Source organism: Cervus canadensis, chromosome 24 (genome assembly GCF_019320065.1).
Source record: "Cervus canadensis isolate Bull #8, Minnesota chromosome 24, ASM1932006v1, whole genome shotgun sequence".
Lineage (NCBI taxonomy): Eukaryota > Metazoa > Chordata > Mammalia > Artiodactyla > Cervidae > Cervus > Cervus canadensis.
Genome location: NC_057409.1, coordinates 3156213 through 3178538, shown reverse-complemented (window position 1 = coordinate 3178538; position 22326 = coordinate 3156213). Strand labels below are relative to the sequence as shown.

General features: G+C 49.3%; 1 protein-coding gene across 1 annotated transcript in view; it reads left to right on the top strand.

Annotated features, from left to right (window-relative positions):
- The first annotated feature begins 7159 nt into the window (after nucleotides 1-7159).
- Nucleotides 7160-22326, top strand: part of LOC122426740 — a 20223-nt gene continuing 5056 nt past the window's right edge. Inside the window, exons 1-5 of the mRNA XM_043445867.1 lie at nucleotides 7160-7166; nucleotides 8435-8816; nucleotides 9538-9621; nucleotides 11399-11475; nucleotides 21951-22110. Coding sequence (XP_043301802.1) covers nucleotides 7160-7166; nucleotides 8435-8816; nucleotides 9538-9621; nucleotides 11399-11475; nucleotides 21951-22110 — 710 coding nt within the window. The remainder of the gene's footprint in view (nucleotides 7167-8434; nucleotides 8817-9537; nucleotides 9622-11398; nucleotides 11476-21950; nucleotides 22111-22326) is intronic.

Sequence of the window (22326 nt, the reverse complement as noted above, 5' to 3'; positions counted from 1 at the left end):
ATGGACTGTAGTCCGCCAGTCCCCTCGGTCCATGGGATTCTCGAGGCAAGAACACTGGAGTAGGTTGCCATTCCCTCCTCCAGGGGATCTTCCTGATGGAGCTCAAGTCTCTTACGTCCTCTGCATTGGCAGGTGATTTCTTCAGCACCAGCACCGCCTAGGTCATGGAGCTTAGGGGCCAACTCTGGAACCACCTGCCTCTGGATTTTACGTTCCATAAATCATCAGTGTCATCATGGTTTTGGCCACACTTTGGGCAGTGTGTGATACAGCAGTGGCCAGCCACCCTAACAAAAACACATTGTGTTTTCTAATTTGTTTTTTGTATTTTTGGCCATGCTGCATAGCTTGCAGGATATTAGTTCCCCAAACAGAGATCAAACTCGGCCCCTGGCAGTGGAAGTGCAGAGTCCTAACCACTGGACCACCAGGGAATTCCCAGAAACATGCTTCCTAATGACTAGTGACAGAAATCAGTCTGGCTGGAAGATCATCAGTCTGGCTGGTGACCATCTTGCCAGTCTGTGGGGAGGATTCCCCATGGGTGAAGTCAAACCAGAGGAAACGGATAATTTTTTGCTATACCTGCATGCTACTTTTACTATTATTGTCTTTAAAAAATAATCTCATTTTGCCTAATGGCTTAAAAGGAACCATGTCACTATTTAGGGCTTCCCTGGTGACTCAGTGGTAAAGAATCCCCCTGCCAAGGCAGGAGAGCTGGGTTTGATCCCTGGATCGGGAAGATCCCCTGGAGAAGGGAATGGCAGCCCACTCCAGTATTCTGGCCTGGAAAATTCCATGGACAGAGAAGCCTGGTGGGCGACAGTCCATGGGGTCGCAAGAGAGTCAGACATGACCTAGCTACTGAATGACAACATATCACTACTATAAATAAAAAGCCAAGATGTCTTGTTATTATAGAAAGTAACAAAAAGATTTTTTAAGTGAAATCCATGCTGAAAATAAAAAACTCTAAGTGCCTTGTGGTATCCCACATTGGATTCTGGGACTGTAAAAGGACATTAGTAGAATAACCAATGGGACTTCCCTGGTGGTCCAGTGGTTAAAAACCCACCTTCCAATGCAGGGGACATGGATTCAATCCCTGGTCTGGGAAGATCCCACATGCTGGGGAGCAACTAAGCCCATGCACCCCAACTACTGAAGCCCAAGCGCCCTAGAGGCTGCGCTCCAGAACAAGAGAAGTCACCGCAGTCAGAAGCCGGAGCAACAGAACAAGGGAGTAGCCCCCAGTCACCGCAACTAGAGAAAGCCCATGCACAGCAACGAAGGCCCAGCACAACCAAAAACAATCCAATAAGTAAATATTTTAAAAAGTGAGAGTCACTCAGTCGTGTCCGACTCTTTGTGACCCCATGGACTATACAGTCCATGGAATTCTCCAGGCCAGAATGCTGGAGTGGGTAGCCTTTCCCTTCTCTGGGGGGATCTTCCCAATCCGAGGATTGAACCCAGGTCTCCCACATTGCGGGCAGATTCTTTGCCAGCTGAGCTACCAGGGAAGCCCAGGGAAAGAAAGAAAAACCAATAAAGTCTATACTTTAGTTAACGGTAATGCACCAATACTGTTATCAAGTCCAAACTCGTATTGCTCACCACACAACAGGTCAAAAGCCAAGAAACAAGCTGTTGGGGCAAGGAAGTGACTTTATTCAGAAAGCCAGCAGATGAAGAAGATGGTGGACTAGTATCCCAAAGAACCATCCTCCCTGAGTTAGAATCCAGGCTTCTTTTACACTTAAACGGGAGAGGGTGCGGTCGGTTGACGCCAGCTTCTTGGTGTCAGAATCCTTTAATCTCGCAGCTGTCCACGTAGGTCAGGTCAGGATGTTCCTGGAAACCTCCAGCAAGGCAAAGGCTATTCTCTGCTCCGCAACTTTTTATCTCCATGTGAATGGAAAAGTGGTCTATCTTTAAAGGTCAGAGCCTTGAGAATGGGCTAGCCTGTGCATTTCAGGCCATAGACAACATTCTTAACTGGAAGCAAGAGCAAAAGAATACAAAGGTTAAAGTAAAAGAAACAGATCCAATACAGAGTCAGATTTGTTCTTCCCTATTACAATATTGGTTTCTCCATCTTAAAAATATGTACCATAGTTATATAAGATGTTAATACTGGGGAACCAAGGTGAAGGATTATATGGTTCTTAGGTAAGAATTCTGTACTGTCTTTGGGACATTTCTATCAATCTAAACTCCTTCCAAAATAAAAAGCTTATTAAATAAATACTACAGTGCTTAAATCCTAACTCAGTATTCTGGATAGCCAATGGCTCTGAGCTAAGACCTGTTCTCCCTTCATTAAACAAAGATTAGCAGCTGTTATAGGAGTACAAAGGTATACTATTCAGCCTTAAAAAAGAAGAAAATATTCCCACTTGTAACAACATGTATGAACCTGGAAGACACTGTGCTCAATGAAATAAGCCAGACACAGAAAGACAAGTATTGTATTATCTCACTTGGGTGTATAATCTAAAATAGACAAATTCATAGAAGCAGACAGTTAGAATGGTAATTTCCAGGGGCTGGGGGGAATGGGGAGGGAGATATGAGGACACGTTGATCAAAGGGTACAAAGTCTCAATTATACAAGATGAATGACTGTGAGTTCTGAAGATCTAACACACAGCACTGGTGACCACAGGCAACAACGTGAAAGCATCAGTTGCTCAGTCCTGTCCGATTCTCTGCAACCCCATGGACTGTAGCCCACCAGGCTCCTCTGTCCCTGGAATTCTCCAGGCAAGAATACTAGAGTGGGCTGCCATTTCCTTCTCCAGGGGATCTTCCGACCCAGGGATTGAACCCGGGTCTCCCATGTTGCAGACGGATTTTTTACCGGCTGAGCCACCAGGGAAGCCCATACAGGCAACAATATTGCATTTGTATACTTAAAATTTGCTAAGAGGATAGATATTAAACCAAATCTTCTCAACACAACAGAAATTATGTAGGCATGATGGATTAAATTATTTAGCTTGAATGGAGTGATCTTTTCACAAGGTATACATATATCAAAGCATCAAGTCGTATACCTTAAATATATATAATTTTATGTCAAAGATATCCAATAAAGTTACTTTTAAAAAAGAAATATACATAACTTTTGTTTGTGAACCCGTAAGTCACAAAGAAAAACGATTTAAATAATGGCCTTGATTATTAGTTTATGAGAAACAAATAAAAATTGTACCTCAACAACAACAAAAAGATTCAGTAGTATCAAACTGTGTTCTCAGTAGGATAAGGATTGAAGGGAATAACTTTCTCATGCAGGACTCAGGGTGATTTAACACAAGCTCATGTACTGGCTGAAGATACCTCATGTACTACCAGTGATAAGATTCTCATGCACTAGAAAATATTAGATCAGGGGCAAGTGCAAACATCCTTAGATGAGAAGCAAGTAAGGGTCATGCCTCCGTGTAAAAGATAAAGCAGAGAACTACAAAAGCATTACCTAACACACAAGAACAGTGGGGGAAAATATTAACCCAAGTGACTTTGACCCTAAATGACTGCCATTCAGCTTAGCCAATTCTAGCTGATGGTCCCATTAACAGAAAGATGTTTAGTTCTTTGGGTCAAAGACGCCTTAGAAACACAAACAGAGATTAGCCAGCAATGCAGCAGTATCCATGGTAACCAGAAACCACCCACAGCACCCTCCACCCTGACTCTCCCCTGCAGGCGTGTTCAGTCCTTCCCCAAGGCACCCCTGTTTATTTCTGAGCGTCATTAGGAAAGAAGTGACCATAAACGATCTTCTGTCATTCAGTCTCAAGTTCAACATGACAGCATCATACAGATATTCTACAGGAAGGGATAAGGGGCTGCTTTCAGCGACATCACCCCCAGAATTCAGTACCATCCAACAGACACTCATGCCAGGCCAGCCCCCACCGACATCCTGGAAGGACAGACATCAGTGGAACATAGTGAAGGAGTCTCGTTCTACTGGGGAGCCATCCTTTAAAACTCATCTAAATATTTGTGAACCTGTATTGATGTTTGACACTATGGGATGGCAGGATAGCAGAACCGATCAGATCTGGGATCAAATCCTGGCTCTGCGATCGTGTAGCTTGATGCCTCTGCCCGAGTTATTTAACACCCCCAAGCTTCAGTTCCTTCCTCTGTCAAGTAGGGCTAATAACAGTATAACTGCATAGGATTAAATGATAGAAATTTTACATGGGACATGAAGAGCTAGCCACAAGGATAATGGTCTCTGAACAATATCCATGGCAATTTCTATAATTTCTGGGAGAATCAGATCCAATCATCTGGTTGCTCCAAACCTGACTGATCACCCAGGGAACTTTTTAAAATATAACTTCCAGGCTTCCACACACCTGAGAAATTCTAAATTGGGCCAGTATGGGGCAGTACCCAGGAACCTGTGGCGCCAAGATATACATTTACAGCGTTTTGCAGCGCCTAGTCTGTAGCAAGCACTCAATAAATACAGGCCTCATCCCTGGCCTGGACCATTGCAAGTCTCCTAACCACTCACCTGTGTCCACTCTTATCCACTCTTACCCACCTCCAGAAGCCAGCAGAATCCTTTGAAAACGTGAAATCATGTCACATCACTGACCCAAACCCTCTACAACTCCCCATTTCTCACCGAATAAAATTCATGAACGAGGCCGTATATCAGCAGCTCCTGGGCACACATCAGAAATACCTAGTGAGCTTGTGAACAATACAGAGGCCTGGCCTAACCCCAGACCAGCAGAATCGGAATCTCTAGGGGTAGGGCGCAAGTAGGGTCTTTACACAAAATAGATGACACCCAGTCACAGTGGAATTTCAGATACCCAATGAATAACTTTTTAGTATAAGTATGTCCTGGGAAATATGGGGACATATTTATACTTAAAAAGTATCTATTTCCTGTATATCTGAAATTCCAGTGTAACCGGGTATCCTGTATTTTCATTTGCTAAATCTGGCAACCCTAGGTCACACATTAGCCTTTCTAAAAAGCTCACAGCGGGGCTTCCCTGGTGGCTCGGTGGTAAAGAATCCGCCTGCCAATGCAGGAGACACAGGTTCGATCCCCGATCAGGAGGATCCCACATGCTGCGGAATGGCTAGGCCTGTGAGCCACAACTATTGAGCCTGTGCTCTGGAACCCAGGATCACAACTGCTGAGCCCAGATGCTGCAGCTACTGAAGTCCAAGTGCCCTGGAGCCCGTGATCTGCAAGAGGAGAGGCAACTGCAGCCGGAGGCCAGCCCACCGTGACTAGAGGGTGGCCCCCACTCACCACAGAGAGCAGCGCGTGCAGCAACGGAGACCCAGCGCAGCCAGGGGTAAAGAAGCAAATTAAATTAAACCATGTGTTAAAGAAAGCGCACAGTGAAACGGCCCCCATCGCCTCTCTAAGCTCACCCATTCCCTCCAATCCCTCCACTCCTTCTCCTTTGAAGAGTCAGCTGCCTTCCCCGTCTCCACAGCTTGCAGTTGCTGTCCGCCTGGGATGCCCTGTCTGTGTCAGACACCAGCAAGCCTCCTGACCTCTGCAACCCTCTCCCAGGGTTCCTCACCCTGCCTTACTGTGTCTTCGTAGCAACCACACGACACGATGTATTATTTGTTCGGTTGTCCATCTCCCTTTCCCCACAAACTAGACTGTCAGCTCCATGACTTGTTGGAGACACTTTGGTTCTTTCCTCGCTGTCTCTACAACACCTAGAACCCCGCCAGCTGCTCAGTAAATTCGGGCTGAATTAGTTAACGGGGGGTGAAAAGACTCTTCCTTCCAGCACAACTCCCTAAACATTCCTTTGGGAGGAACTGATAGATATCTTGGCTGAATCGGGTCTTGCTTGTGGCATGTGGGATCTTTAGTTGCAGCATGCGAACTCTCAGTTGTGGCCATGTGGGATCTAGTTTCCTGACCAGGGATCGAACCCAGGGCCCCCGTGCACTGGGAGTGTGGAGTTTGAGCCCCTGGCACACCAGGCACGTGCCAGCCCCGGTAGGGGTATCTTTACTGGGAACGCGAGCAGCTGATGTGTGCTGGGCATGTCCTGTGTGCCAGGCAGCCTTCAAGGCACTCCACCTGCATAGCTCGTTCCATGCTCGTGACAGCCCTTGTAGGACCGTAATGATCCTCATTTTAAGAGAAGGAAAGTAAATTTTTCAACAGCAAACCTCAAAAACCTCCAGGGCATACACCAGAGGGACAATGTACTTTCTCTGCATTTTCTTCCTGTCCTTCCTTCTGGGTTAGGTCCCATGTGCCGTTCACTGTTGGGGTGAGGAGGAAACTAGGGTCAGGGGTGGGCACTGCGCAAAGCAGTCTACAGTCCGACGTCTACAGTCAAGAGCGTCTGACACAGGCTCTCTCTTGACCGACAGACAGGGCAAGGCTGCTGGGCAGAGTGGCGCCCGGAACCACAAAGCCAATCTGGTTAAAAAAGACATTGAGCCCTGGAGGGCTGGCTGGAGGCTTTCTGTCCATGTTCACGTCCATGTAGTTATTAATTCTGCAACCGGCAAGGCTCGTGTGCCCAGAGATATACCTCCTATGCCCCTGAGGGGTGCACACCCATTTGACCCTCACAATGGCCTCATAGGAAGGGAGAGCTGCTATTCTTTGTCCTGAGTGGCCAGTGAGATGAGCAGACAGAAGCCTAGAACATTCCACAAGATGCATGAGTCACAGGCTTCTTGGAAGCTGGTCTCTCACCCTGATCAGTGCCTTTTCCGTTCACAGCACTGGGCTGTCTTCACCTGGAGGAACAGCAATAACCTGTGACCACAGTGATTCACTCCGGCTCATCATCACTAGTGCTGCAGAAGCAGGAGACAGACAGGCCCTAGGCTGAACAGTTTCTCCCCTGTGGAACAGTAGGATGATGGAGGAGGCTGGGCCCTGCCCAGATGAAGAGATAAAAGACCATATAGTCCTCATTCCCAGTCAAGGAGAACTCCCTGACCATCATGCACAGAAAGGCTCCCTGGAGGTCAAAAAGGGAGGGGGCATCACCTCATAGGAAGTGATGTCAAGTACCCATAAGCCTCTTCACCAGAATCCACCTTGGCTAAGAGATGAGCACTGACACATGGGAGGGTCCTGAAAGTGACAGTGATACTTGCTCAGTCATTCCAGGCTACCATGGAAGGTAGCCTGCCAGGCTCCTCTGTCCATGGGGTTTCCCAGGCAAGAATTCTGGAAGCAGGTAGCCATTCCCTTCTCCAGGGGGTCTTCCCGACCCAAGGATGGAACCCACATCTCTCACATTGCAGGCAGACTCTTTACCATCTGAGCTACCAGGAAAGCCTCAGGGAGGATCCTGAAATACACCAAATACAAACTCAGAATCAGGCAAATCAAAATGATTGGCCAAAGAAAATCCAGAAGAAATGCCCCATAAAAGTAATTCAAACTACCACAAGGATGCAACTTAGCAACTCTTTCTGAATATTGTACTCTTTTTTTCCTCCTAATAAACACCTCACTTGTTTAACTACTTTCTATCGTTGTGGGAATTCTTTTCTGCACAGCCAAAGGGCCAGGGCCTTGTCACTGGCCACTGGCCAACCTAGTGGCTAGGATCTGGTGCTCTCACCGTGGGGACCTGACCTCAATCTCTGGTCTGGGAACCCAAGCCCCGCTTCAAGCCACTGCAGGCCGAGGCCGCCCGAGATCACTGCGGCTTCTGCACAACCTTGGCCTGGGCCTCAGTTTCCTTTCCTGTAGAAAAGGTGTGATGAGAATTCACAGGATTGCTAGAGGAATAAGATCCACTCACACGTTCATTACATGATTCTAAACCAACTACTGGGTTCAGAATCATTCCCAGTCCCTGGGGCCGGGCACATAGCAGAGGACTGACTCTCTTGACTTTTAAATTCTAGTGGGGACGGCAGGCAATAAACAGAAATGAGAAGACAAACCAAAAGAGTTACACAGAGTGAGAAACACTACAATTGACATAGAACAGGACCGGAAGCCTGGAGCGGGATTCCCCAGGCACTTAAACAGTACCTGGGTTCTCTGACTGGACGTGCTGGGTGGACAGGGAAGACTCACAGATGCCACCCTAAGGGTGGAGGCCTGGGGGGGGCACCGGCGTGGAGAGCCAGGGCGCAGCACCAGGCAGTTCAGTTCAGTTCAGTTGCTCAGTCGTGTCCGACTCTTTGCGACCCCATGGACTGAGGCACACCAGGCCTCCCTGTCCATCACCAACTCCCAGAGGTTACTCAAACTCATGTCCATCGAGTCGGTGATGCCATCCAACCATCTCATCCTCTGTCGTTCCCTTCTCCTCCCGCCTGCAATCTTTGCAGCGCCAGGCAGGGGAACCTCAAAGGCAAAGAAACGGAAAGGAAACTAGACAACGTGGATAGATCTCAACACTCTGTGAACTTCACAGGGCTGTCTAACCAGGCGGGAAGGCTGTGTCCGTGGCCGGCTCTTTGATTTCACATTATCTGCTTTTGACGACGCCCCCCCGCCCCCACCCCGGGAGGCCGCGCGGCTCTCCGCGTGGGGGGACCGAGAGTCCGGCAAGCAGTTTCCGCAGCGCCAAACCCGCGAGGGCGCCGCGCGGCGTCCCCGAGGGCGCACGGGCCCACGGAAGGAGTTTCGCGCGGGGTTGGCGGGTAGCACTGCCTGAGCCGGGTGCCCCAGGACACACGCCGGGGCCGGAGCCCGGAAGCACCGGGAGCGCGCGGGGCGGGGCGCTGGGCGGCGGGACCTGCCGGACCCGCGCGCGGGGCGGGGCTGGAGCAGCCCGGCCCCCTGGCCTTTGCCGCGCAGCCACCTCCAGGTAAGGGGCGCGCTCCCGGCCGCGGGAGCCCTCGCCCCGCGCCGCCCGGCCCGTGGGCCCCTTGCCCGCCCCCGCCCCCGACGCGGCCCCCGGTGCCAAGTGCGCGGCGGCGGCCCGGCGCCGACTGGCCCGGAGTCGAGGTCGCCGGGCGGCTTCTTGCTTTCCTTCCGAGCCGGAAGTGAGCTTAGAGCCACAGGCCCTGGCCCCAGATGGGGAAACTGAGGCCGGGCCTCCCCTGGTAAATGAGGACTCTGGTCCGGGCCAGGGAGAGGGCAGGGCTTGCCCAACCCAAGGTCACCCGGGGTCGCCGGGCTTCCCCTTGGCTGACTGGCCCCTCGGGCGCTCCTCACCGCCCCCTCTTCTTGTCCCTGCAGCCCTCTGAGCTCTCAGCAGACACTTAAAATGAGATTTACCGCCGGCGCGGGGAGGGAGGAGAAGGTGTTGAGAATAACCTCTGGAGAAAAGGCCCCGGGGTCACAGGGAGCCCAGGGGGCGTCCTCCTGACCCCTGTTGTTAGAGGAAGGGTGAATTTCTGCTACTGATTTACTAACTTTGGGGGGGGATTCTACACCTGGGTGAGCTGAGGCTCAGAGAGAGGAGGGAATTTCCCCAAGACCACTGGGAAGGAGGTCAGGATAAGAACCTGGGTTATAAGAGCCTGGCACAGAGGAGGGCTTCACACACACACGCACCCCTCCGGTCTCCTCTCTGCCCTGCTCAGGGTGGTGCAGGAAGGCAGGACCACAGCCCGGCTAGACTCCACTTGGTCTGGACACCACTGCCTAACACGGCGTAGGAGTCAACAGTGAGTTCTCTGTTCACTAACTCCGCGTTCATTTTGGGGCAGAAACAGGAAGCCCTTTAAGCTTTGGGGGAGTCCACCAAATATATATGGAACCAAATATATATCCAACGTTGACTGGGTGCGGTTTAGGCACTGAGAATACAGCAGTCAGCAAGACAAGAGCTGCCCTGGGGGAGGTGGGGGAGCAGTTGGGGGGGGGGGTACATGCCAGAGAGTGGAATAAACCCTGCCCTTTAGTCTGAGCTGGAGGAGGGATGAGGAGGGAGCACTGCACCTTCCCCGTGGGGAAGCCTGAGAAGAGGGCAGGAAGAGGTGGAAGCTCACAGCCCCGAGTCCTCTGAGTCTCTGGCCCTGCCGGCCTTGTTTGGGATGGTTTGCCAGCCTGAGCTCCCCCAACCCAGCCTCCAGGGATTTGGGGAGGAGGAGCTGGGTGGGCAGAGAGCGGGCCTGAACTGACCTCAGAGTCTGGAAACCTAGCTGTGTGATCTTGGGTGCGTCATTCTACCTCTCTGGCCTGTTTTCTCTGCATATGGCGGGAGTCACGATACTTCACGGCGTTGGTGGTGCTGTGCTGAAAGGAAAGGCTTCGGAAGTCGTGAGCAGGGTGCAGGGTGTGGCCCACATCGGAGGCCTTCCCGAATCAGGCGTCAGCCGGGGTGTGGTGTTTATTTACAGTGTTTATTTAGAGACTCTAGTGGCCCTGTGGATAACCTGTGAGAGCTCTCCGTAAAGAAATGTAAGAGGCAGAGGGAGGGTGGCCAAGTTGAAGGCTGGGAGCCTGAGCCTTCCTGCTCTGCTGTCTCAGGAAATAGAGTGCGTGTCACAGTCCGCATTTCAGCTTTCTGAACCCTTGCGGTTACATGTACTCCATCACACAGAGGTGGCTCAGGCCCCCAGTCTGCAGCTTCCGGAGTCATCCCGAACAAGCTGAGTGACCTGTCTGTGCCTCGGTTGCCTCACCTGTGAAATGCCTGCCCCCAGGGTTGTCATGGGGACGAAAGAGGCCAGAGCCACAAAGGGCCCTGTGTAGAGCTGCCACCGTGGGGGCCTTTCCAAGGCCCAGGAGTGGTGGGATGGCACAGTTGGCTGCCTTGGTTGCCGTGGCCGAGCATGTGCCAGAATGGCACCGTTTAGACGCTGGGGGTACAGCGGTCAACAAGATGCATGCTGCCCTGGTTGGGGTGGCGGGGAGGGAGGTTCATCAAGGTCACAGCCTGGAGAGTTTCTCGTGAGCCTGAAATCGTCTTTCCCTGCGCTGGTACCACGAGGCTAGAAGTGGCTGGACCAGCCTCCGGGCCCACATGTGGGGCCTGAGAAACGTCATTAGGTGGTTTATCCTCACTCTGTCCTTTATGACCTGATGGTTTTGTAACCATTGCTGTACATTTTAAACTGCGGCAGCAGATGAAATTGGGGGGCGGGGGGGCTTGCTGCCTTGAATATGTTACAACAAGCAGAAAGGGGCTAGAAAGGGTATCGAACCCACTTGCCACTTTGCCACCCTCCTCTTGACAGCCAGACCCGTCCGATTGTACCACCCTCTGCTCAAAACCCTTCTGTGGCTTCCTGCTTTCTTAGGGTAAAGAACAGAAACCTCAGCATGGCCCATAAGGCCCTGCCGCCTGGGCCCCACCTACACCTGGCCTCCTCCTCCAGCTGTGTCTCAGACCACTTTATCAGTAGCCCTCTCTGCTCAGGCACGCTGCTGCCTCCTGCCTCAGGGCCTTTGCACAGGCTCTTCTAAACTGCTTCTCCTCCTTCATCTCCCTTTTTCCAGGTTAACACCTCATCCATCAGATCTGATCCCAACCTCGACTGGCTTTCCAGGTTCCCCAGGCCACAAGACTTCCCCAGGTATGTGGGAGGTTTATGTCAAAGTGTAATTATACTTGTGTATAATTGTGTAAGATATCACTGGGATTAATCTCAGCTACCACCCGGTCACACTCCCCCACCTCCAGCTGTAACCCTCGTGATTCCTGGGACTGCTCCGAGTTTGCTCTGAGATGCTCAGTAATGAAATCTCTTTGGGAGTAGATCTTGAGTGCATGTGTGGACTTGCTTTATCTAAAATTCTATTGTCCTTCATCAAAAAAGAAAAATGACAAAAGTCACTTCTTAGCTGTGAGGGTAGGTGTTCATTCATCCATTCTCTCACCTGCTCTGCCAGGCACTGTTCTAGGAGACATCAGGGAACGTAACACACAAGCCCCTGCCCTCACGGAGCTTTCTCTAGTGAGGGAGACAGACCACAAAGAAATAAACCTATCATCCACTGCCAAGTCAATTAAGAAAAGTCACACAGGGTCTGGTGCGAGGGAGCAGTGGGGGCACCTGATCTCTTACACCTGCAGAAGGAGGAGCTATGCTGAGGAGGTGGGAAAGCACAGGTGCCCTGGGCACCATCCACTCCCCCCCGACCATCCTGGTTGGGGAGACAGGCACGTAGGCAACCAGCCTTCATGCCTGAGAGGAGGTGAGGCCCCCCAGGGAAAGCATAAGGAGCGCTTCAGAGGTGGCAGGCTGGACAAATCCAAGAAGCCTCCTGGCAGCCCCTGAGACCCCTTAGTAAAATGGAGATGGATTTGGGTCTCAAGTCACATGCACCTGGGGAGGGTATATCCCGATCCTGCCATTTGCCAGCTGTGTGGCCCTCCCCTCTATGAGCCTCAGTTTTCTCATCTGTAAGATGGGGACACTATTAGGCTATTCCTCGTAAGGTAGTGGTGAGGCTGAAATGGGATCAGGAGAGTAAGTCTGCAGGAGATCTTCACTGATTTTTTTTTATTTTAATTTATGGTTGCATTGGGTCTTTGTCACTGCCTGCGGGCTCTCTCTGGCTGCAGCGAGCAGGGGCTGCTCTCTGGCTGTGGTGTGTGGGCTTCTTATTGCGGTGGCGTCTCTGGTTGTAGAGCACAGGCTTCAGTAGTTGTGTGCAGGCTCAGTGGTTGTGGCACGCAGGCTTAGTTGTTCCTCAGCATGTCGGATCTTCCTGGAGAAGGGGTCAAACCTGTGTCTCCTGCCTTGGCAGGTGGCACTCCCAGCCACTAGACCACCAGGGAAGTCCCTGATTTTATGTTTAAGCTGTGCTTCTGAAGAAGGGGGCTTCTCTGGTAGCTCAGATGGTAAAGAATCTGCCTGCAGTGCTGGAGACCTGGCTTTGATCCCTGGGTGGGGAATATTCCCTGGAGAAGGGTGTGGCAACCCACTCCTGTCTTCCTGCCTGAAGAATTCCATGGATAGAGGAGCCTGGTAGGCTACAGTCCATGGGGTCACAAAGTGTCAGACACGACTGAGCGACTAAGGCTTTCACTTTCACTTTGAAGAAGGGCATTATTTGGAGATGAGGATCCACACCAGGAAAAAAAACAGCTTGAGCTGCGTCCCGAGGTGGGAAACCCAGCGTAGGCTGGAAGGAGCAGGTGGTCTAGCTTGGGAGGAAGCTGGCTAGAAGAAGGGAAGTGGAGGGAAATAAAGTTGAAAAGTGGGGTTGTGACTGAACCAAACTTGGATCTGTTCACTCGCACAGACCAATCTACTGTCAATCTACTGAGACCTGTTGTGGTGAAGGAAAAAGTGCAGCATTTATTATATGGTGGGAGATCAGGAGTTCAGGGCAGCCGTTCTCAAAAAACCCAAATTCCCTGATGGGTTTCAGGGCAGCGTTTTGTTTTTGTTCTGATGCACAGTCGATTTACAGTGTTGTTAGTTTCTGGTGTAGAGCTCAGTGATTCAATTATACATACACACACGTAATTCTTTTTCATATTCTTTTCCATTCTGGTTTGCTGCAGGATACGGAATATAGTTCTGTATAGATACTGTTTTATACAGTAGGACCTTGTTCATCTGTGTCTGTGAGTCTGTTTCTGTTTCATAGAGAAGTTCACTTGTGTCATATTTCAGATTCTACATACAAGTGATATCATGGAGTATTTGTCTTTCTCTGACTGACTGACTTCACCTAGTATGATAGTCTCTAGGTCATCCATGTTGCTGTAAATGGCATTATTTCATTCTTTTTTGTGGCTCAGTAGGATTCCATTGTGTACATTTAATGCATCTTCTTTATCTAGTCATCTGTTGATGAGCATTTAGGTTGCTTCCTTGTCTAGGCTATTGTAGATAATTCTGCTATAACATTGGGGTGCATGTATCTTTTTAAATCATAGCTTATTCTGGATATATACCTGTGAGTGAGATTGCTGGATCATATGGCAACTCTGTTTTTGGTTTTAAGGAGCCTCCATACGGTTTTCCATAGTGGCTGCGTCAATTTACAGGGAAGCATTTTCTTTTTCAGGGAAGCAGTTTTAAAGACCAGCTGAAGGAGGGGAGTCAGAGGTGTGTGGTCAGTTTGTGCACAAGTCTCTGACAGGCTGATGGTGCGGTAACAGGGTGGTATCACAGGGGTTAACATAGCAATCTTCAGGCTCCAGGAGGTCTGGGGGCTATGTTCTCATGGTCATCGAGTAATTAAATCCTTCCATTTGATAGGGGTTTTATCATCTGTAAAACAACTCAGGGAATGTGTATCAGATACTGTTACCTAAGGACTTCAGGGAAGAGCTAAAGATTCTTTGATTGCCATGTGACTGATTCACTGTTTAAATTACCACTTCTCCTGGCCAAACTGCTACTTTGGTCATGACACAGTCCTTTTGATCATTAATTCTTGGCTCCGGGGAGACCTGGGAAACTATAGCTTTTCCATAAACAAGAGGCAGATAGAGGACATGAGGGAGAGGGTCTGTCGCATACAGGCCCCATAGGTCCTGCTCAGTTCAAGATGGAGCTAGTGAGATCCTAATTTGGCAGTTTTCAAATTGCGTTTGAAATCTTTTGGGCCACCTCAGTGTATAAAGTAGACCAAAGAGGAGCAGGGTAGGCTGTCCTTGAGCCAAGACCCAGGTACACGGTTTAAATCCCACATCATTTATGCAGTGACCTTTCCATTTATTTCTCAGGGCCTCTTTCTCCATCTGTAAAACAGAGATAATAGCATCTGCCTTATAGAATTACTGGGAGGAAATGAGATGGAAAAGAGTGGTACATGGCTAACATTTACCAAGTACTAATGGTTATAATTTTTTAATTAAAAAAAATTAATTGTGATGAGATACACAGAACATAAAATTCACCATCCTAACCATTTTTAAGCGTGCAGTTCAGTACCGTTAGGAATAATCACGTTCTTTTGCAATCAATCTCCAGACCATTTCAGCTTGCTAATCTGAAACTCTGTACACTGAACAACAACTTCCCCTCTCCCTCCCCAACCCCTTGCCACCCCTACTTTACATTCTATCTCTACGATGTTGGTTACTCTAAATAGCTCATATAAATGGAGCTATACAGTGTTTGTCTTTCTGGGACTGGCCAGTTTCATTCAGCGTAATGTCCTCAAGGGTTATCCATGTTGCAGCGTGTTAGAATTTCCTTCTTTCTTTTAAGGCTGAATAATGTTCCATTGCATGTATATAACGCATTTTGTTTATCCTTTCATCCACCAATGACCACTTGGCTCACCTCCACCTTTTTTTGTTGTTGTTCAGACACTGAGTCATGTCCAACTCCTTGAGACCCCATGGACTATATCATGCCAGGTACCTCTGTCCTTCAGTACCTCCAGGAGTTTGCTCAAATTCTTATCCATTGAGTCAGTGATGCCATCCAACCATCTCATCCTCTGTTGCCCCCTTCTCCTCCTGCCTTTAATCTTTCCCAGCATCAGGGTCTTTTCCAGTGAGGAGTTAGCTCGTTGCATCAGGTGGCCAAAGTATTGAAATTTTAGCTTCAGCATCAGTCCTTCCAGTGAGTATTCAGGATTGATTTCTTTAGGATTGGCTGGTCTGATCTCCTTGCAGTCCAAGAGACTCTCAAGAGCCTTCTCCAGCACTACAGTTAGAAAGCAGCAATTCTTAGGTGCTCAGCCTTCTTTATGATCCAACTGTCACATCCGTGAGTGGAAAAACCACAGCCCTGAGTGTACTGATTTTTGTCAGCAAAGTGATGTCTCTGCTTTCTAATACACAGTCTAGGTTTGTTAGAGCTTTTTTTCCAAGGAACAAGAGTCTTTTAATATCATAGCTGCAGTCATCATCCATAGTGGTTCTGGAGCCCAAGAAAATAAAATCTGTCACTGCTTCCACTTTCCCCCCTTCTATTTGCCATGAAATAATGGGACCAGATGCCATGATCTTAGTTTTTTTAATGTTGAGTTTCAAACCAGCTTTTTCACTCTCCTCTTTAGTTCCTCTAAATTAAAGGCGCTTTAGTTCCTCTCTGCTTTCTGACATTAGAGTGGTATCATCTGCATATCTAAGGTTGTTGGTATTTCTCCTGGCAGTCTTGATTCCAGCTTGTGCTTTATCCAGCCGGGCATTTTGCCTGATGTACCCTGCTCCGCCTTTTAGCTGTTGTGAAAAATGCTGCTATGAATATGGGTGTACAAATACCTTTTTGAGACTATGCTGTCAATGCTTTTGGGTATGTGACCAGAAGCAGCATTGTTGGATCATTTACTGTTAAAAATTTGAAGGTGGGCATGGATGGCTGCCCCTGTGTCTTCTGTTGCCCCTCAGAGTGAGACAGGTCCCTGGGACCCTGTGGACCAGCTTGAAAACCAGCGAGTCAAATGAACCACTGCAGACATTGCCATTTCTCCCTCTGCCTTGCCAGACAGATTTGCCTCTTAAATTATATTTTAGTTATCCCTAGTGGAAACACCCTTCATTCAGCAAATGTTCATCGGTTCCTACTATGTTCCGCGTGGGCAGAGGGAGATAGACAATAAGCAGTAAACATAAACGAGGAAAGGATATAGGGTGTCAGATAGTGAGGCATGCTTTGGCCCAGGCAGAGGAGCCAGTTGACAGGGATTGGGGTGAGAGGGGGTAATGTGGTTTCCCTGAGCTGTGAGATTTAAGCCAAGGCCAGAAGGAGAGAAGGGAGCTGACCGTGTGGTTATCTAGGGGAAGAGCATTTCTGGCAAAGGGAACAGCCAGTGCAAAGGCCTTGAGGTGGGCACATGGCTGGTGGGGTCCCCTGGCGGCCACGAGGACTGTGTGTCTGCAGCCAAATAAGTGGAGGAACCGGGAGGAGCCGGGCCGGCTGCACATGGCCCGAGGCTCTGGGTGAGAAGGGAGTGCTGGAGGTTTGGAGCAGGGAAGGGACGTGATCTGACTCTAGTTTGAATGCAGCTTTCTAGATGCTGTGGGCTGGATAGCTAGGGGTAAGGGCAGAACGAGGTGGGAGAGGAGGCTCCTGCCAGAGAGATGGTGGCAGCTTGTACTCTGCTGGGAGTCAGGGAAGAAGGGGGCGATGATAAATGAGAACAAAACATCCGACAGCCTGGGCGTCCACCCTCGAGCACACTGTCCCCCTGCCCGCCCTGCCCCAGCACCCCACCCCTCCTCCAGGCTCCCCCGAAGCCAGGGTGGGCTGGGAGCTTGCCCTCCATGCCAACGCCCTCTTTCTCCTTCCAGTCTGTGCTGGGATTGTCCAAAGCCCTGCGGGTTCTTCTGTGTTGAAACTGTTGCCTGGACATCTCCTGAGATGGTGCGGTTACCACCGACCTCCAGTTTAACTTCCCGATAGAGGTGTAAAATGAATGGGTTTGTCTCCTAAAATGCTTAGAGTGGGGAGTAAGCTGGGCCTGCCTAGGATCCCCACTTCTAGGACCATGTCAAGATTGTCTTGTTGTGTGTGTCTGTGTCTGTGTCTGTGTGTGTGTCTGTGTGTGTGTGTGTCCACTTTGAACTACAGTCTTCAAAATTTCTGGCTTAAGAACAGTGCTGTAAGCTCTGTTTGTTGCAAAGGATTTCTTTGGCCCAGTGCTTTTCCTTCCCCTTGGGTCCAGAATAATTAGTCCTCAGCCTTATTCTGACACTGTATTTATTTCTCTAGTAATGGTTATTTTTAAAATAGGTATATATATTATTCATTTATTTGGCTGCATGGGGTTTTAGTTGCGGCAGGCAGGATCTTTTGTTGCAGTATGCAAATTCTTAGTCATGGCACAGAACGTTGGATCTTAGTTCCCCAACCCAGAATGGAACCCGGGCCCCCTGCATTGAGAGTATGGAGTTTCAGCCACTGGACCACCAGGGAAGCCCTACTGATGGTTATTTCACTGTACTGCAGACTCATGTAAAAATTCACCTGTGGCCACTTAACTCAGAAAAAGAGGAAGAAAGAGAGAAAAAGAACATCACATCCCAGCTGCACCCGGCTCCCCTACCCCCCAACCCCCCTGCCAACACACACACATCAAAGTTTAAAAAAAAAAAAGGCCACAGTTGGCTCGCATTTAAGAAAAACAAAAGTTCGTTCTTGCATGGCATCTTCTAAAGACTAGGTGATGCAGAACTTCCCTAACCATGGATTGAACTTGCGCCCCCAGATGTGGAAGTACAGTCTTAACCAGTGGCCCACCAGCGAAGTCCAAAGGCCTTGGGGTTTTAATGATGATTTAAAGGACTTTCAGGGCTTCCCTGGTGGCTCAGCGCCAATGCCCAAGACTCAGGTTTGATCCCTGGGTTAGAAAGATCCCCAGCAGGAAGAAATGGCAACCCACTCCAGTATTCTTGCCTGGAGAATCCCATGGACAGAGGAGCCTGGTGGGCTACAGTCCATGGGGTCACAAAGAGTCAGACACGACTGAGTGACTAAACAGCAACAACAAAGGACTTTCAAGGATGATATTGACCACATCTGATTTTTCTCCTAAGTGCCAACTTTGGGATTTTTGCCACTGCAAGAAGAAATCCCACGGCATGATTTATGGCGTCCATCAAGAAATGTGGGTCGAGTACCTCCCGTGGGTGCCTATAGAACCCAGGGCAGCTGTTTGGGAATGGCCATCTCCCCTTACTACTAACAAAAATAACCCAGCCTGTATTTTCTTTGGTGACTGATAATATGACCTATAAGACAGAAGTCATGATCGTGGTGCATCAAAATGAGTTCCCGTTCCAGAGTGGCCGCATCCATCCCACCCCTGGGCCATGAGTCCAGCCGTGGACCAGTGTCCTCCCTGGGCACCTTGCCATGGGCGTGTTGTTCCCCTGAGCGACGGGGCTCTCCTAGGGCAGAGGTGGACCTTTCTCAGGGTTCCTTGGGACCTTCATGTCACCTGGGCAGGGACAAGATCCCCAGGGAGTCGGGATTTACTCCCTGCATCAGGGATGTGCTGAGCCCAGGGTGCTGCTGGACGGGCCCCAGGCGCACGAGGTGGCCCCGGGCGCAGAGGCACCTCCGGCCCTGACGGCGGGGTCTGTTCCTCACTGCAGGAATCCCGCACCCTTTCGCCATCTCTCTCAGAGTCGGTCCAGCTTCCCAGACATACTTGAGACTCTCAGTTCAGCTTTGGACTGGACTGGATCCTGATCCCTAACCAGGAGTGGAGGCCGCTGAGGACCAGCATACACAGTTCAGGTGGCACCTCCCGCCTCCAACCTCAGCAGCCACCATACTCCCTCGATTGAAAGAGTTTGGGGCCCATCCCATCCTACTGGCCAGTCCGTGGCCTTGGAGCCCTGGGCTCCTCCATCCCACCATCACGGATGGCTGAGAGTTGCCCTTGTCCATCTTGTTAATTACAAGACCAAGACCTGCTGGTCAAAGGAATGGGACTTATTCATGACCTCACCCCCGCTGGCTCAGCTGGGCCACATGGAGCCAGGGCTTTGTGAGATAAAGCACTCCCCTTCTAGTGATCAAAAACACAACAATTTTTAATTTAAAAAAAATTTTTTAATTATTAAAGCTGTAATAGAGACTTCCCTGATGGCCCAGTTGTAAAGAATCCACCTTGGAATGCAAAGGACTCGGGATCAATCCCCAGTTAGGACCCAACATCCCACAAGCCCCAGAGCGACTAAGCCCACCTGCACATCCCATGTGCTCTGGAACCTCTGCCCCACAAATAGAGTCCACACGCCACAGTGGGAGACCCTGTGTGCCGCGGCTAAGACCTGACTCGGCCAGATAAATGGGTAAATATTTTCTTTAAAAAGCTCTAATAAGCTTGCAACAGAAAAATGTTAGAAATCCAGGAAAATAGAATAAAAACCAATTACTTCTAGGCCCACAGCCCTGCCACCGAGAGAAAAGAATCATTAACACTTTTTTTTAAGTGGAGGATAATTGCTTGACAATGTCATGTTGGCCTCTGCCAAACAACAACTCGAATCAACCGTAAGTGTTTATGTATATATCCCCTTCCCTCTCAAGCCTCCCTCCCACCCCTCTAGGTCGTCTGAGAGGGCCAGGCTGGGCTCCCTATGTTACATAGCAGCTTCCCATTAGCTGTCTGTTTTACATATGGCAGTGTGGATGTTGGTAAAGAATCCGCCTGCAATGCAGGAGACCTGGGTTCGATCCCTGGGTTGGGAAGATCTGCTGGAGAAAGGATAGGCTACCCACCCCAGTATTCTTGGGCTTTCCTTGTGGCTCAGCTGGTAAAGAATCCGCCTGCAACGCAGGAGACCTGGGTTCGACCCCTGGGTTGGGAAGATCCCCTGGAGAAGGGAAAGGCTACCCACTCTAGTATTCTGGCCTGGAGAATTCCATGGACTGTTCACAGTTGGATACGACTGAGTGACTTTCACTTACATATGGTAGTGTGCACGTCAGGGTCATTAACATTTTGATGTATTGCCTTGTGATCTTTTTGCTCTGTGAAACATTTTTTAAAGACATAACTAGCATCATATTGTGTATCCCATGGTGTACTGTTAACCACCTCCCTGGAAATGGATTCCCTTCGTTTGTGGTGCTTGCCAGGTTCTGTGATGGAAATAGCCCCTCTGTGGCCCATTTCAGGCTCCCAGCATCACTGAACATAGAGCTGGGAGAGATGCCAGTCTGAGCTGACATCAGCACCCCATATTATGATTTAAAATCATAATCCATTGGGGACTTCCCTGGCAGTCCAGTGGTTAAGACCTCTACTTCCAATGCAGGGGGTGTGGGTTCAATCCTTGGCTGAGGAGCTAAGATTCCGCATGCCTCCAGGCCAAAAAATCAAAACATAAAACAAAAGCAGTATTGTAACAAATCCATAGACTTTAAAATGGTCCCCATCAAAAAAAAATTTTTTTAATCTGTTCGTTCTGATCTTATAATCAATACACAGTCATTATTGAAAATTCATAAAATTTAAACATATAAAGAAAAGACTAAAATCATACAGAATCTTCAGCCACCACCCCCCACCCGCCCCACTCCACCCCAGTGTACAGATGGTCACTGTCAACCACCCTGACGTAAGTCCAACAGTCCCCTCCATGCAGGTAGAGACATAAACAAAGTAACTGCCTGCAGAGTTCAAAAGCAATACATCTCTGTGACACTGGGGAAATCCAGAAAAGTCTCTGGTGTGCAACCATCCAGAGATCCCTGTGATGACTGTTCTTCTAGGCATTTTACTTGTCTATCTTTTTAATATGGTTGGACTTGTGGCTTGAATCTCCTGGTTCACAGTCATACTATATTCTTGTGCCTCGGAAGGTAACATCCAGGGGAAGGGTGTTATCACTGTTATTTGATTAAAAACCCTTTGGAGGGTTAACAGTCTGCACTTCCACTTCTGGGACCTTGGGTTCAATCCCTGGTCCGGGAACTAAGGTTCTGCATGCCACGCGGCATGGCCAAAAAGATTTTTTTTTTTTTTTTTAAAAAGAGAACTTACAGAAGCTTGAAGAGGCAGAAAATATTCTGGCTCCTTGAACATAGAAAATGGCCCGTTAGGTGAAGCTCAGATTATTTGAAGTTTGGGTTGCTAAGCATCTTTGGGCATCTTTGAGCTGAGCATTATTTGGATCGCTGAGCATCTTTTTGGTTCTTCAGAGACACCTTCTCTCCTCTCCCGCTGGGCTCTGGGATGTCTCTGGGTAATTCCAGATGCTGGGCCCTTGGTCCATCTGCCTTCCTCATCTGATGCTTGAGGGGAGGGTAGGAAGAGGAGTGCCTTTCCAGAGAGAATAACCAGGAAAATCTAGCTTTTGCTTATGCCTGAAAAACTAGTTCATTCATTTGTTCATGTCACATTCAATTTCTGAATACTTTCTCTGGGGCACACAAATGGTTGGGCACCAGAATACTGATACGGAGGAGATCCAGTGCCAGCCCTCTACCGCCAGGCTAACCAGGGAGTGGGTGCAGCACCCATGGCTCAGGGTGTGAAGACGTAGAACCGACAATTCACGCCAAGAGCCAGAGCTGCACTCGATGAGTCATCGATGCCTACAGACCTGGGGGGCAAAGGCCAGAAGTAGGGTCAGGGCTCCCCTGAGCCCTGGGGCTCATCTCCTTCTTTCCCACAGGCCTCCTCAGGGTCCCACACCCTATGGACCACGGGCTGGTTTTTCTGGTTTGTTCCTCCAGGGCAATTTGCATATTTCTCCGAAGAACTTCCAAGAAGCTGAACAGCCTGTTTTCAGACTTAGAGAGAAGGGAAACCCAAGGTTGCTTCTTGAAATCTGGGTAAGCATTATATAAGGTTTCTTTCTCTTCAGAACCCTCGTTGTTATTTAAAATGATCTTTCTTTTTCAGTGTTTTCTTTCCATTTTCTTTCAAACTCGTTGTGTCAGATAGAATGATCTTAATTTAAATGTTTTGACTCCCTGCTGCAGGGCATCTCCATGGTGGAAGGTGGTTGTCTGTGTGTCTTAGTCACTGCTGGGTCCCCAGCGTGTAAG